The sequence below is a fragment of the Syngnathoides biaculeatus genome, chromosome 4, assembly GCF_019802595.1.
Source record: "Syngnathoides biaculeatus isolate LvHL_M chromosome 4, ASM1980259v1, whole genome shotgun sequence".
In the NCBI taxonomy this organism is placed as follows: domain Eukaryota; kingdom Metazoa; phylum Chordata; class Actinopteri; order Syngnathiformes; family Syngnathidae; genus Syngnathoides; species Syngnathoides biaculeatus.
This window is the reverse complement of record NC_084643.1, coordinates 11,799,293-11,810,979: the sequence shown is the minus strand read 5'-3', so window position 1 is coordinate 11,810,979 and position 11,687 is coordinate 11,799,293. Positions and strand designations below refer to the sequence as shown.

The following is an 11,687-nucleotide window of genomic DNA, read 5'->3' as shown; positions in this document are numbered from 1 at the left end:
TCCCGCATTTGGGTCCTACCTCTCGTTCCGATGGGACGTGACCAAAATCCCGTCAGGGTCTGTCCGATGCCAGAAAATGTCGCGCGGCCATTTCGTTTGGAAGGAGCCATTTGGGGGGGGGGGGGGGGGTGGATTCCAAACGTAGCTCGAATTATCTTTGGAAAGGCCCAAAAGTCGCTGCGAAGCCAACGGCGTGCGTACGCTGGATTGGTTGCTCCTGCGGGTCGGAGTCAAAGCGCAGCGATAACGCTCCCACGCTTGTGTGGGGGGGGGGGGGGGAGGCGGGAAAAAAAGTTGAAGAAAAGCCCTCTGCCCCCCCCCCCTCCGTAGCAGTTGAAAGGCGCTCGCCGCACGCCGACGCGACACCCGCGCCGGCAGATAGTCACGGCAATGTCGTCGAGCGGGACGGGAAACGCCAGTGGGCCCGACGGAAAGGGGAACGCCGGCGACGAGGCGGCGCTGTCAAAACAATGTTCAAATGAGCCAACCAAAAACGTCACATCATCCGGGATTATTTCTTTCGCCTTTTGCCACTTCTCCGGAATCTTCTCTCCGGAGCGACTAAATTGGCGGACTTCATCCGGAACCGCTCGGCAGGGAAGTTCGTCTCCAATCAAACTGGCACTGTCCTCCGTCTTGTTCATCGGGGCCCGGTGTGGCAGACTTCCTTTTCAGCTTCTTGAGATTTGCTCGCGCTCAAGTTGTCATCGAGACACGCTACCAAATTTCTCGTGGCTTTTGGGCTGCCATTTTCCCAAATTCTCAAGGGCCGATTCATTCTCGGTAGCCTCCGAGAGTTTCCAGCCACCTCGTCCCGCTAACCGTGCCTGGCGCCCGACGGCTTCCCGAGACCGGTTTGGGGGTCGGCGCACGATAGTCACGTCGCCCGTTAGAACTGCCCCCGGGGGCCGACGGAGTTCTTGCGGGTCTGCTGGCGATTGGCAAACTTCATTTCGACGTCGGCGGCTGAACTTCCCCCAAGATTTCCCGCCGTATCTTCTCGGCCGTGACTCCCTGAGACTGGTAAAGGCGACGGACAGTTGGGGCACATCTTCCGTTCCAACTCCGCAAATTCTGCGTGCGTTGTGCCGAGGTCAGTAGTTTTTGGGGCCTTTGAGGGCAGACTTTCACGCATGCCCGATGAGACACGTCGGCCCAGTCACTGACTCGTGCAATGTGCAAAAGTTGACTGAGATACGTGGCAGAACTCGGGCCCTCGTATTTCCACCCTCTGCTGGACACGGAAGCATCGGAAAGGATTGTCCACGTCGACGTAGCGTAACTGCACCGGAAAGTGCCGACGATTCTTTGACCGCCGAGGGGCGGTGCGGATTTGCCGCTGACGAGCACATTCGTCGTGAAATCCATCCTCGCCCAACTGCGGGACCGGGCCAGGCGACACGCGGCGCCCGTTCAACTGCCCGGCGCGCCCTGCTGCGCTCACGGCAGAATTTGGGGGCGGCCGCTTTCCAACGGCTGGAACGCTTTCGCACGGTTGTCTACGTCGGCGCGGCAACACTGCCACGCTGGCTATCACGACAACAACAACAAAGCCAAGGATGTTTAAATGTCCTACGCAATAAATCCTCCTCAAAGACGTCCCCAATGTCGCCTGCGCCAAGACTCTGGTGGATTACTGACGGATTAGAAGATGCGGCGAGACCGGCGGGTACGTAGTTACTGTATTCAAAGAAAAAAGAAAGCAGAAACTTTCAAGGTCAGTGAAAAGCGAGCGCGTTAGCAAGGCCTGGCCCTGTTGCGGCTTTCGAAGTGGGCCGCATATCGGGCTCGGCGGGGATTGTGTGGGGAAAAAGTCCGACCGGATTCGGTCGTCAAATCAGGCGGCGATGGGACAAGATCCCGTCTTCGAGGGCCCGAAGCGGCGCCAAAATTGAGAGTTGGTTGGGCCGCACCGAACTGGATGCAGGACGAGTTGCAACATCTCGCAGTTCGCGTGACGTGATTGAAGATTGTGCCATGAAGACTTTTGTTCAAAAGACATCAGCGCCGGCGACGCGGACGTGGCCCCGGGTCGCCGTAATTGTGCACGACGACGCTTTCTCCGTCCGCCGGCAGCTTTTGTCTCCCGCGCGTCGGGAGGCAAAACGGCCGCCCACTGGCGTTACGCAACGGCCAATGAGATCATCTTTGGAGGCGGCCGTTCGCCCGAAAGGCTCAGCTGCGCTTTGCGGGATGGCGCTCTCGCTGACTTGGTTTTCTTCTTCTCCTCTTTGGCGTCAGCGGTGAGATGGAGAAGATCCGTTTCCAGTGCGCTCCCAATTCCAAACTCTGGATTAGTAGGCAGTAGATCATATTTAGATCAAGAAATACGGGAATACACAATGGCTCCCTTTTGTCAGAATCAAACTAGAATCCTTCCAAATACAAATGAAGGTCTGGGTCCCACAACCGGTTGACTAAAATGAATTCAAATTCAAATCAAATGAGAACCAACGACGGCTTCGTCCATGAGATAGAACGAAAACAACAACAACAAATAATCATTTCGAAAGAAAGAATCCTAAAGAGAGAAATGACTAAATAAATACAGTTTTTCTTTCTTTCTTCGGAATATTCAGCGTTCCCGAGTTTTCCCCCAGAATCTCCCGAAGTTTCGCAGGGCAAATTTGGATTCTATATCTTGGAAAACAGCAGCTGACTGATGGTGGAGTACAAGTCCACACCGCTTGACTTTGGGCGGGGTCTCTCCGTGGCCGGCGGTCCGCCATTTTCCTGAAGTGAGCTGGGCGCTCCCATGACCCTCGTGAGGGTAAAAGGGACATTTCGAAAAGGAAAACTTTGGGAATCCGAGCCCTCCACTGTCCTGCTTCTGAAGGAACTTTGAATCGTGACGCTCAAAAAGGGAGCTTTGGGTGGGAAATGTCATTTTTACCCTGTGAAGAGCAGCAGAAAATAAGATTCTTCATGTCATTCTTTTATGTCACGAAATGAAAAATTACAAGGCACGACGCAGACGAGAGGAAGACATCCTCACTAACGCGCTCCGCCCGAGTCCTCAACCTTTTTTCTCCATCGTGGTACTTCGTGTCGCGCTTGTACACGTTTTCCGAGCGAGCGGGAGCGGGACCGACCTGACTCTTTTGCTAGCGAGCCACGCCGTCGTGACACGTGCGCGAGGCGTCTGGGGGGGGGGGGGGGGGGGGCCACGTGGTCTCGCCGAAATAAGCGGGGACGGACGTCAATGAAAAGAGGGCGCTTGGATGGCAGCACGCGCGTGCCGTGTACGTTTACCGTTCGGCACGACGTAACGGAGCCATCGCGGAAGTCCGAGTGACCGTCCCCACGTTAGCGGCCATTGCCGTCACAGATGAGAACGATTCGGACGGTCCTTTTGCTCTTCGGCCCAGAAAGAAACCTTGATGAAAAAGTCGTAGAAGCGCAGCCCGCTTTTTCCGCGAGTGCCGTCTCAGTTGAAGCCGGCATTTGTGGCTGTTGGTTTGAAGTCGCGAGGTTGGATGCCTGCGTGCGCTGATAGTCCCAATACTTTTGTCCACAGTTGATGAAAGATGAAAGACACGCAGGGAGGGGGCGAGCCGCAATATGAGCGTTGAACTTTCGCGCGCTGGCGGACCCTCTCCGCCATTATCTCGCAGGTTGAGGCTGACGATGGAAGTGCTGGTTGCCACGGCGACCGCCAGCGCTTCGCCGGCCTGCCAGCGCAGGCACACGCACGAGCGGCGGATTCTTTCTTTGTTCTTTTTGTTTTGTTTGTTTTTTTTTCCCGTTCGAATCGTATCAGAGAGGAGATGAAGAAGAACATTGGCGGAGGCGTGCGGGGCGCGAGCTCCACATTTGATTTTGGGATTACTTTTCAGAGCGTGCAGGCTCCTAAGAAGGAAGAAGAAGAAGCAAACTTTTGGGCTGAGGGGCCGCATTGACTTGGAAGATTTGTCGATCTTGTGGCAGTCCACAGAAGACATCCGAGGTCTTCATCGCTCAGCCTCCGGACGGGATCCGTCGGCCGCTTTCTTGGCGTCTGTTGGCACACAAATGCCGCCAGCGTCCTCGGTGCCATCTTCCGGATTTTGGGGAATCTCGTCTGCGCTTGCCGAATCACGCGTAAAACCGGCCCGCTTTGAGAGTTGGACTTTGGTGCTCAATCGGTCCCAGGGGCTTACGGGACTGAATCTCGTGGGCCAGCTAAACAGGGGATTCGCCGAGCCCGCCGCCATCCCTTCCCGTGTCCATGTTAGCGTAATCGGCGGCTTGGTCGAAAAGCGACAGCTTGTCTGCGATTGCGTCTTAGCAAATTCGACATACAAGCTTTGACTGGACTCTAGTGACAAAGTCCCCGGTATATTGTACGCCTCGATCTTGAGGTAGCTGCTTCAGTCACAAAACTCCTTTTGGACGATTCGTTTGCGTATTCAACCGGTGGCCTGAGCTGCAAAGTCCTTTTTAATGACTTTCAGTCGGTCCCATTGAACTTGTGGACAAATGACGCACAGCTCGACCTCTGAGAGCAGATTTCCGCCAACGATCCCCCATCGAAGGCAAAGCATCGATGGGGGACAACAAAGACGCAAAAAGTCAGACTGAGATCAGCTCGCAATTTTCTCAAAGGGTTTTTTTTTTTTGCATGTATGATTTACAATGTCACACAGTAGTGCTTAAAAGAGAGAGTTGGGGGGGGGGGGGGGGGGGGTTAGCCAAGGCAAAATGGTAGTGGAAAGATACAAGAAATAGAACAGCAAAAATTCAGATCCATTCCCATGTATATAAGAGGGGGACCTTGAATTGAGCCCTGTGGGACACCTCAGGGTGTTTGTTGTCCAGAGTGAAATGCTAAGAGGAAGTTAGCTCTGTAGCAGTTGAATCCAAATTGTCATCCGAACTTGTTGTTGTGATTTGAGGAAGTCACTTACCTCCGTGCAGTTGCTGACTTCCATCTGCACCTGAGAGGATTTCCCGCCCTTTCCCACGTGTCCAATCCTTGCGAGGAGTTTGTCGCCTTGGGGGGGGGGGTGGGGGGGGGGTGTCAGCGCGTCGCTATGGCAACCAGACACCTGACATCCACGCAATCTGCTCTTTCGCCCTCAACTTTCTCGGCGTTCGTTGTCGCTTTTCCGTCAGCGGGTGCAAGTCACACTGTTGGCGTGGCAACGCACGCCGCCAATAAAAGATTCCCGTGCGAGGATCCAATTGGACCAAAAAACGTTACCGTCCTTTCCTCCGGCCAATCCCGTGATCCCGCAATCGGGAAAGAGAACCTTGGGCAACGGTCATGAAAAATGACAAACGCTCATAAAAGATGAGCCCAGTGACGCCATCATCATTTCAAAATGTTGCCTTTTTCTCTCCTTTTAGCTTTTCTTTTGCCGTCGCTTCGGATCGGATCAGACAAAGCGAACGACCGGTTCGCGCGTGCATGCGTGGCGGGTCGGACTTGAACTAGCAATGAGGAAAATTCCTTGGCTTTGTCTGTCGTGTCCTGTCCTGTCTTTGCTTTGTTTTGTTTTTTTTTTGCCTCCGAAAAGTCTTCAGTAGGTGTAAAAGGTTGTGCTCCGTTGACCAGTATTCCATCCTGACACGAAATGTGGTTGCTTTTTTGGGTTGTTTTCAATTTTATTTTCAGATCAAGTGATCTTGTTGGAATGTTTTTTTTTTTTGCTTTCAGTCAAGTTTTTTTGGGGGTGGTTCTGCCTTGATGTCTTTTTGAAGGCCAGCATATGTCCGTGTTTCACGGTCTGACTGAAAAACATTTCAAAAATGGAAGTTTACTGAAGTCAGCAAGACCTCCAAATTGGATTTGAGGGTATTAAGTATCACGTTACAGGGAGAAGAGATGGCGAGGGTGGAAGACTTGAAATAGTCGGGCTCAACCATCCAGAGCGAGTGTGCTAAGGAAGTGAAGAAACGGGTCCGAGCGGGTTGGAACAGCTGGCGGAAGGTGTCTGGTGTCCTATGTGGCAGAAGAGTCTCCGCTGGGATGAAGAAAGGGAAAAGTTTACCAAAGAGCGGTGAGGCCCGGCCACCGTGGACGGTGGGAAGCAGAAATGAAGATGTCGAGGTTCTCTCCAGGAAGGAGCGGCTCTGATCGGATTAGAAATGAGCTCAGCGGAGACGAGGTTCGCCCGAGAGAGCAGACGTCGATGGTTCGGACAAGTTCCGAGGCGAGAGGGTCCGTATATCGGTAGGAGGATGGTAGGGAAGAGAGAGCCGCAGGAAGACCAGAGAGAAGCTTGATGGATGAGGACGCTGAGAGAGGAGGATGCGCCAGATAGGCGTAGATGGAAAAAGATGACACGCTGTGGTGACCCCGTACGGGACAAGCTGAAAGGAAAAGAAGAAGAAGAAGAAGAAGAAGAAGAAGCAGGACCTCCACTCGAGGTGAAATGAAACATATCCAAAAAGCAAGTCAAGACCTTTTGAAGGCAAAGAAATGAAACCATTTCTTTATTTTGTAAATGTTATCCTTTATTTTGTAAGTAAATGCACAGTCCTGGCAGTGGTATGCATTCAAAGATGGTTTGGAGCACGCAGGTGATTCTGGAGCGCCAGAGAGGGGAAAAAAAAAAAAAAAAAAAAAAAAACCCCCCCAAAGAAACCCAAAACCCAAGCAAAAACCAGGCTGATCGGGTTCACGACCTTTCCGTTTTTTTCTTCTTCTTCTTCTTCTTCTTTGTAGCAGCATCAGTAGCAACCCCCCCCACCCCACCCCACCCAAAAAAAAAAAAAAGAAAGAAGCAATGAACAAGCAAGCCCGCCGCTGAACAAAGTCACGATGCACAGCGCTGGTTAAAGAGACTTCTACAATTCAAACGGGAGACGCAAGATCACCATGCATTGAGCCTGCACCCCACCCCGCAGACTTATTCAAAATCAATCAGTCCATTTTAAATTCACATACATATTCAAAATACATTCTTAGAAAAGATCCCTCTCCTTACTCTGATACTTTGAATGCGCATGTCTTGATATGGAGGCTCTTTATATTGACTGATTATACCATAGAAGAAGCGCTTTCAGATGTTTGCCCGCTGCACATTTTACACCACAGACTTCGCGACTCTCGTTCCGAGAAAATTTCTACGGGGGGAGGAGGAGGAAGAGGAAGAGGAAGAGACCGTGGTAGCGGTTCATCATCGACGACGACGGAGATTTGGACGAAATCCCGTCGCCAATTTTGCCGTCACGCAGAGCGGAAAGCAGGACGCCCAAAGGAGATTTTTTTTTTCTTTCCCAAATCCAAAACTCTCACCATTGCCGCAATTTCATAATGTCCATTTTGGGAGGGGAGAGGAGAAAAAAAAAAAATAAAATCTGGGGCGGGGGAAAGAGGAAAAAAAAACCACGTCTAAATCTCATGGGAATAAAGTAAAATTGGGATGAACAAAACCAAGATAAATTCAAGTTAAAAACGACAAAATATTTCAAGGATACGCTTAAGTTGTCGCTTTGTGTGTCGGGTTAGGAGGAAAAAGTATCAATCTTTCGGGATTGAAGTCAGATTGCTCAAAAGTAATTTGCAATTAAACTATGAAAGAAAAGAAAAAATATTCAAGGTTATGAGAATGAAGTTGGATTTCTTGAGCAAAAAATACACATTTTCACAGTTTTACTGGAAGAATTTTTGAAGAGTAAAATCACGTTATGAAGACTTTTTGGAGGGGGCAGGAAACTCAATAAAGTTACCAAATCATGAGAAGTTCTTTAAAATAAAACAAGCTTTTATGGGAATAAAGTTGCATAATAAGGAGACTAAAATTGTAATATGACAAGAAAAAAAAAAGTTCCTCCTCTCTCTCCCCAGGAAAAAAAAAGTCAGAATGTTTCAAGAATAAACGTGTTTTTCGGGAGAGATCTTTTAAAAAATGCTTTTAAGATGCATTTGTGTCATCTACAACGTCACAGCCGCATTCTTGTATCAGTTTTGCCTTTTTGAGAAAAAGTCTGAAAAATGACATTTTCAGAAGCAGAATCAACAAAGGATTCGGATCAAGTAGTAGAATCAAACACCGGACCAATTTGCATCCCTAGTGAGAGCCAGTAGGAGGGGGCCTAGAATGGAGCCCTGTGGTATTATTGGGAGAACAGTCAACAATCTTTGGGGGTTGGGGGGGCGATGTCAATTTTTGAGGAAAAAAAAAAAATAGCGCCATGTGACGGAAAAGCAGTTTTTGTAATATTCCCCAAAATCAGAACTATGTTTTGTTTTTTTTTCTTCCTCCTGAGAAAAATTGCACGATAAATTTAGCGGTGGCACGTTCCTGCCGTCGTCCCCCCCCCCCCCCCCCCCCCGACCGCTTGCGGGTCATGTTAACTTTCAGACGTCCAATCGAAGCTGCCGCTCACCTCCAAAATTCTTTTCGTGGCCAAAACGTCGGCAAACGTGGAGAACAAAGCGCCGGAAAGCAAACGCGGAGCCGAGTCAGCAGCACAGTCAACACTGAGGGATTATTATGGGCTATTTCTTGTCTCTCGGAGTCATGCGTTCACAATGAGGCGTCAACACGAGTTAGCGCGAGTGGAAGAGAACCTCGGCCGCCTAAAAACACAAAAACAAAACGTACACACATAGATGCGATTTTTTTTTTGGAACAGTACAAAAATTGGCACAGTTTTGTAGAACCGGCGCTGCTGCGTCCTGGCGGCGACGGCCTACGAGCAAAAAACCCTGCAGGAAAACACAAAAATGGAAATGTTACACTCTCGTTTACTTTCAATACGAACAAGGACAACAACAACAACAAAAAAACTAGAAAGAAAGAAAGAAATTCCCGCCGACGCATTTCCATGGCGACGCTCTTGTTTTTGTTCACGTGACGGCAGCTTCCTTTTGTGACGAGGACGTTTACGGCGACGTTTTCATAAATTGGGATGATATCAGTAGAAATCTCATGACATTAAAGTCACAAAATGGTAGGAAAAAAAAAAAACGCCCCAGAAAATGGGGGTTTTAAAAAAAAAAAAAAAAAAGAGTAAAAATCCCTTTCTGTTCAGGGTTAAGTTAGAAAATTACAAACCACATTTTTTTTTTTTATAATTTTGAGGACATTTTTTTAAAAAGTTTGTCATCTTTTCCCCCTTAAAGTGCACTGTATGCCGTTTTTCAATGAAAGTATATTATTTCATTGTCATATTCATTTTCAATATCCACCCCCCCCCCCCCCCATTCGGATGTCACCTACCTTGTGCATGAAATACGCTCTCTAAATAAATGCGCTTTGCGGTGGAAAAAGTGCTCTTTTTTTTCTTTGTGCCGAGACTTTTTGGGGATGGGAAAGGCGAGGGCGGACGTACTCGTCGGGATCTTTCTTGCTCTCCTCGATGTAGGCGATGGATTCCGAGCGCAGCCGGTTGGTCACCTCGTAAGTGCGCAGCGTGACGCCGAAGATGTCCTCGTGGTAGCGGTTCTCGTCCTGCCGACGACATCGCACACCAGATACGTTTGCCGTCGTGAACTTTGCGTGTAGTACCACATTGTGCCACAACATCCCGGGCAGCACTGAAGATGTGCAGCACAATTAGGGGGAGGGAAAAAAAAACAAACAAAAAAAAAAGACGACGCAGAGAAGGCCCCCAACTCAATTCCCGCTTCGCCGAGAGATTATACGCCCGTCAGGGTGATGTTATCGTTTGCATTTGATGCCGTGTGCAGCGTTGCGCTTGTTTGAAGGTTTACAGCTATCGGAACGTTTTCCTCACTTTCACATTTGCGTTAAGCTAGCGGCTAGTCGTCATCGTCGTACGTTGGTTGAACGTTTAGTGTTTCGACATGCAATGCGTCATTTGAGTTTTGCTTTGTCTTGCGTCTTAAACTACTCAAAAACTTCCATTGAGTGAGAAATGAAACTGCAGGAAGCGAGTAAAAGTGTACGAACGAGCAAGCGTCGTCCTCTCGTTTCCTCAGAGCGACGTTAAACGTTACTTTGGTGACGGAGCAGAGCGGCGCGGCGCTTTCCCCAGAAAGAAGATTCCCGTTTCAGGAGAAGGTTTTAGTCCCGAGGGAAGTTTCCAGCTGTCATCTCAAGAAAAGGTTCCGGTCACGAAATGAAGTTGTAGTCCCGACAGAAGCAACTAAATCCCGAGGTAACCTTCTCAAGTCTCCCTACACAAAGCTGTACTCCAGAGGGATGGACCGATGGCGACGGTGGTAACGTAGATTGTCTTTTTCGCGTCGGTCTCACCCTCAGCTTGCTGATGAAGAAGCCGGCGTCCTCCAGACTCATATTTCCGTGCTGTTTGAGGATCTGCTGCACGGTTTTGAGGACGTCTCCGGCCATGGTGACGTCTCCGCACACGTACATGTGGCCGCCCTCCTCGCGCAGGCACCGGTAGACGCGCTCGGACAAGTGCTCGCGGAGGACGTCCTGCACGTATTTCTGGGGGGAAAAAAAACACTTGAAGTTGAAATCCGCTGAGAGAAAACACAAACAAAAACAAAGACGATGAACGGAAGTAGACTCTTACCAAGTCACAGGTTTCGGAGTCAAAACCCCAGTAGAGTATGTTACGTTTCATCTGATGGTTACAAATGTTTACTCTGTAGATACTAGGTAAGCACCAAAACACCAAAAAAGGGAAGTTCTTAGTCCAGAGAGACGTTTTGCCCACTGAGAGAAGTTCTCGACTCAAGAGGTTGTTTTCATGAATGAAAGTTTTTGTCCCAAGATACGGTACTACTCTCAAAAGAAAGTAGTTGTCCGAAGAGAAGATTCTAGGATAGAAAGAAAGTTCAAGTCTCAAGAGAGGGCCACAGTCCTGAGATAACTCAGCTCATCTCGAGAATGCGTTCGCCCCCGTACTGAGAGAATGTACCGGTACTTGTCCCAAGAGAAATTTTTAGTCCTGAGATGAGGTTTTTGTGCCGAGAGAAGGGATCTTGTCTTCAGAAAAGGTTGTTGTCCTCACAAAACCTTTTAGTGCAAGGAGAAGATACTCATTCCAATGCTAAGAGAAGGTTCTAGTCCTGAGAGAAGGGTGTCATTCCAAGAAAGGAGTCTCATCATGGGAGAGGGCTTAGTTCCAAGAGAAGGTTGTAATCCAAAGAGAGGTGGAGGTCCGAGAGAAAGTTTCTGACCCCAGAGTTTCGAGAAAAAAAGTTCCCATCCTGAGAGAAAGTACCAACCAAAATGCGAGACGAGGCGCTTGTCCCCAGTGAAAGGTTTTAGTTCCAAAGGTTTCGTCAAATATGCCAGCGGCGTCTAAGTTTACGATTCTACCGGAAAGACAGCGGGTCACCTTTGGTTTTCCGGGTTCTCTGGAGTAGGCGGTGTAGAGCTCCTTGAAGACCTCCTTGTTCCTGGCCTGGACAGTCTCCTCCTTGTAGATGTGGTCCATCTCAGACTGGCGACATCCGAACACCAGGATCATGGGCCTGGACTCCACACCTGACCAAGGACAAAAGCAAATCTTGGGTGGGGATCACGTACGACATCCTTGACTTGAGTTCCTTTAAGCAAAAAGGCACTGACGGGATTAGGTTTCATTATTGCGCTATTATGTTTCTTGGATGCCGTGGTGTTCTGAGGTCCGGGGTCCCAATCCCGGCCCCGCCTTTGTGGAGTTTGCATCGTGGCTCTCCGGTTTCGAAAAGGAAGTCAAACAATATCTAGCAAAGGAATTTATCTTATTTTTGCGTTAGCTTCAGAGGCTGCGTTTAATCTGATGGACGCTTAGGAAAGGATGGTTCAGCCCCCCCCCCCCCCCCCCCCCCCCGCCAC

The 11,687-nt window shown here is 49.6% G+C and overlaps 1 protein-coding gene across 6 annotated transcripts in view; it reads right to left on the bottom strand.

The window, feature by feature from the left end:
• Window positions 1-8,251: 8,251 nt before the first annotated feature.
• The window catches only part of nos1 (nitric oxide synthase 1 (neuronal)), a 58,085-nt gene continuing 54,649 nt past the window's right edge, over window positions 8,252-11,687 (bottom strand). For all 6 annotated transcript variants that reach the window (XM_061816370.1, XM_061816371.1, XM_061816372.1 and 3 more), the window contains exons 28-31: window positions 11,206-11,354; window positions 10,152-10,346; window positions 9,265-9,383; window positions 8,252-8,638 (exon numbers count right to left, since the gene is read on the bottom strand). In XM_061816370.1, the coding sequence (XP_061672354.1) occupies window positions 8,623-8,638; window positions 9,265-9,383; window positions 10,152-10,346; window positions 11,206-11,354 (479 nt within the window). In that variant the 3' untranslated portion in view covers window positions 8,252-8,622. The remainder of the gene's footprint in view (window positions 8,639-9,264; window positions 9,384-10,151; window positions 10,347-11,205; window positions 11,355-11,687) is intronic.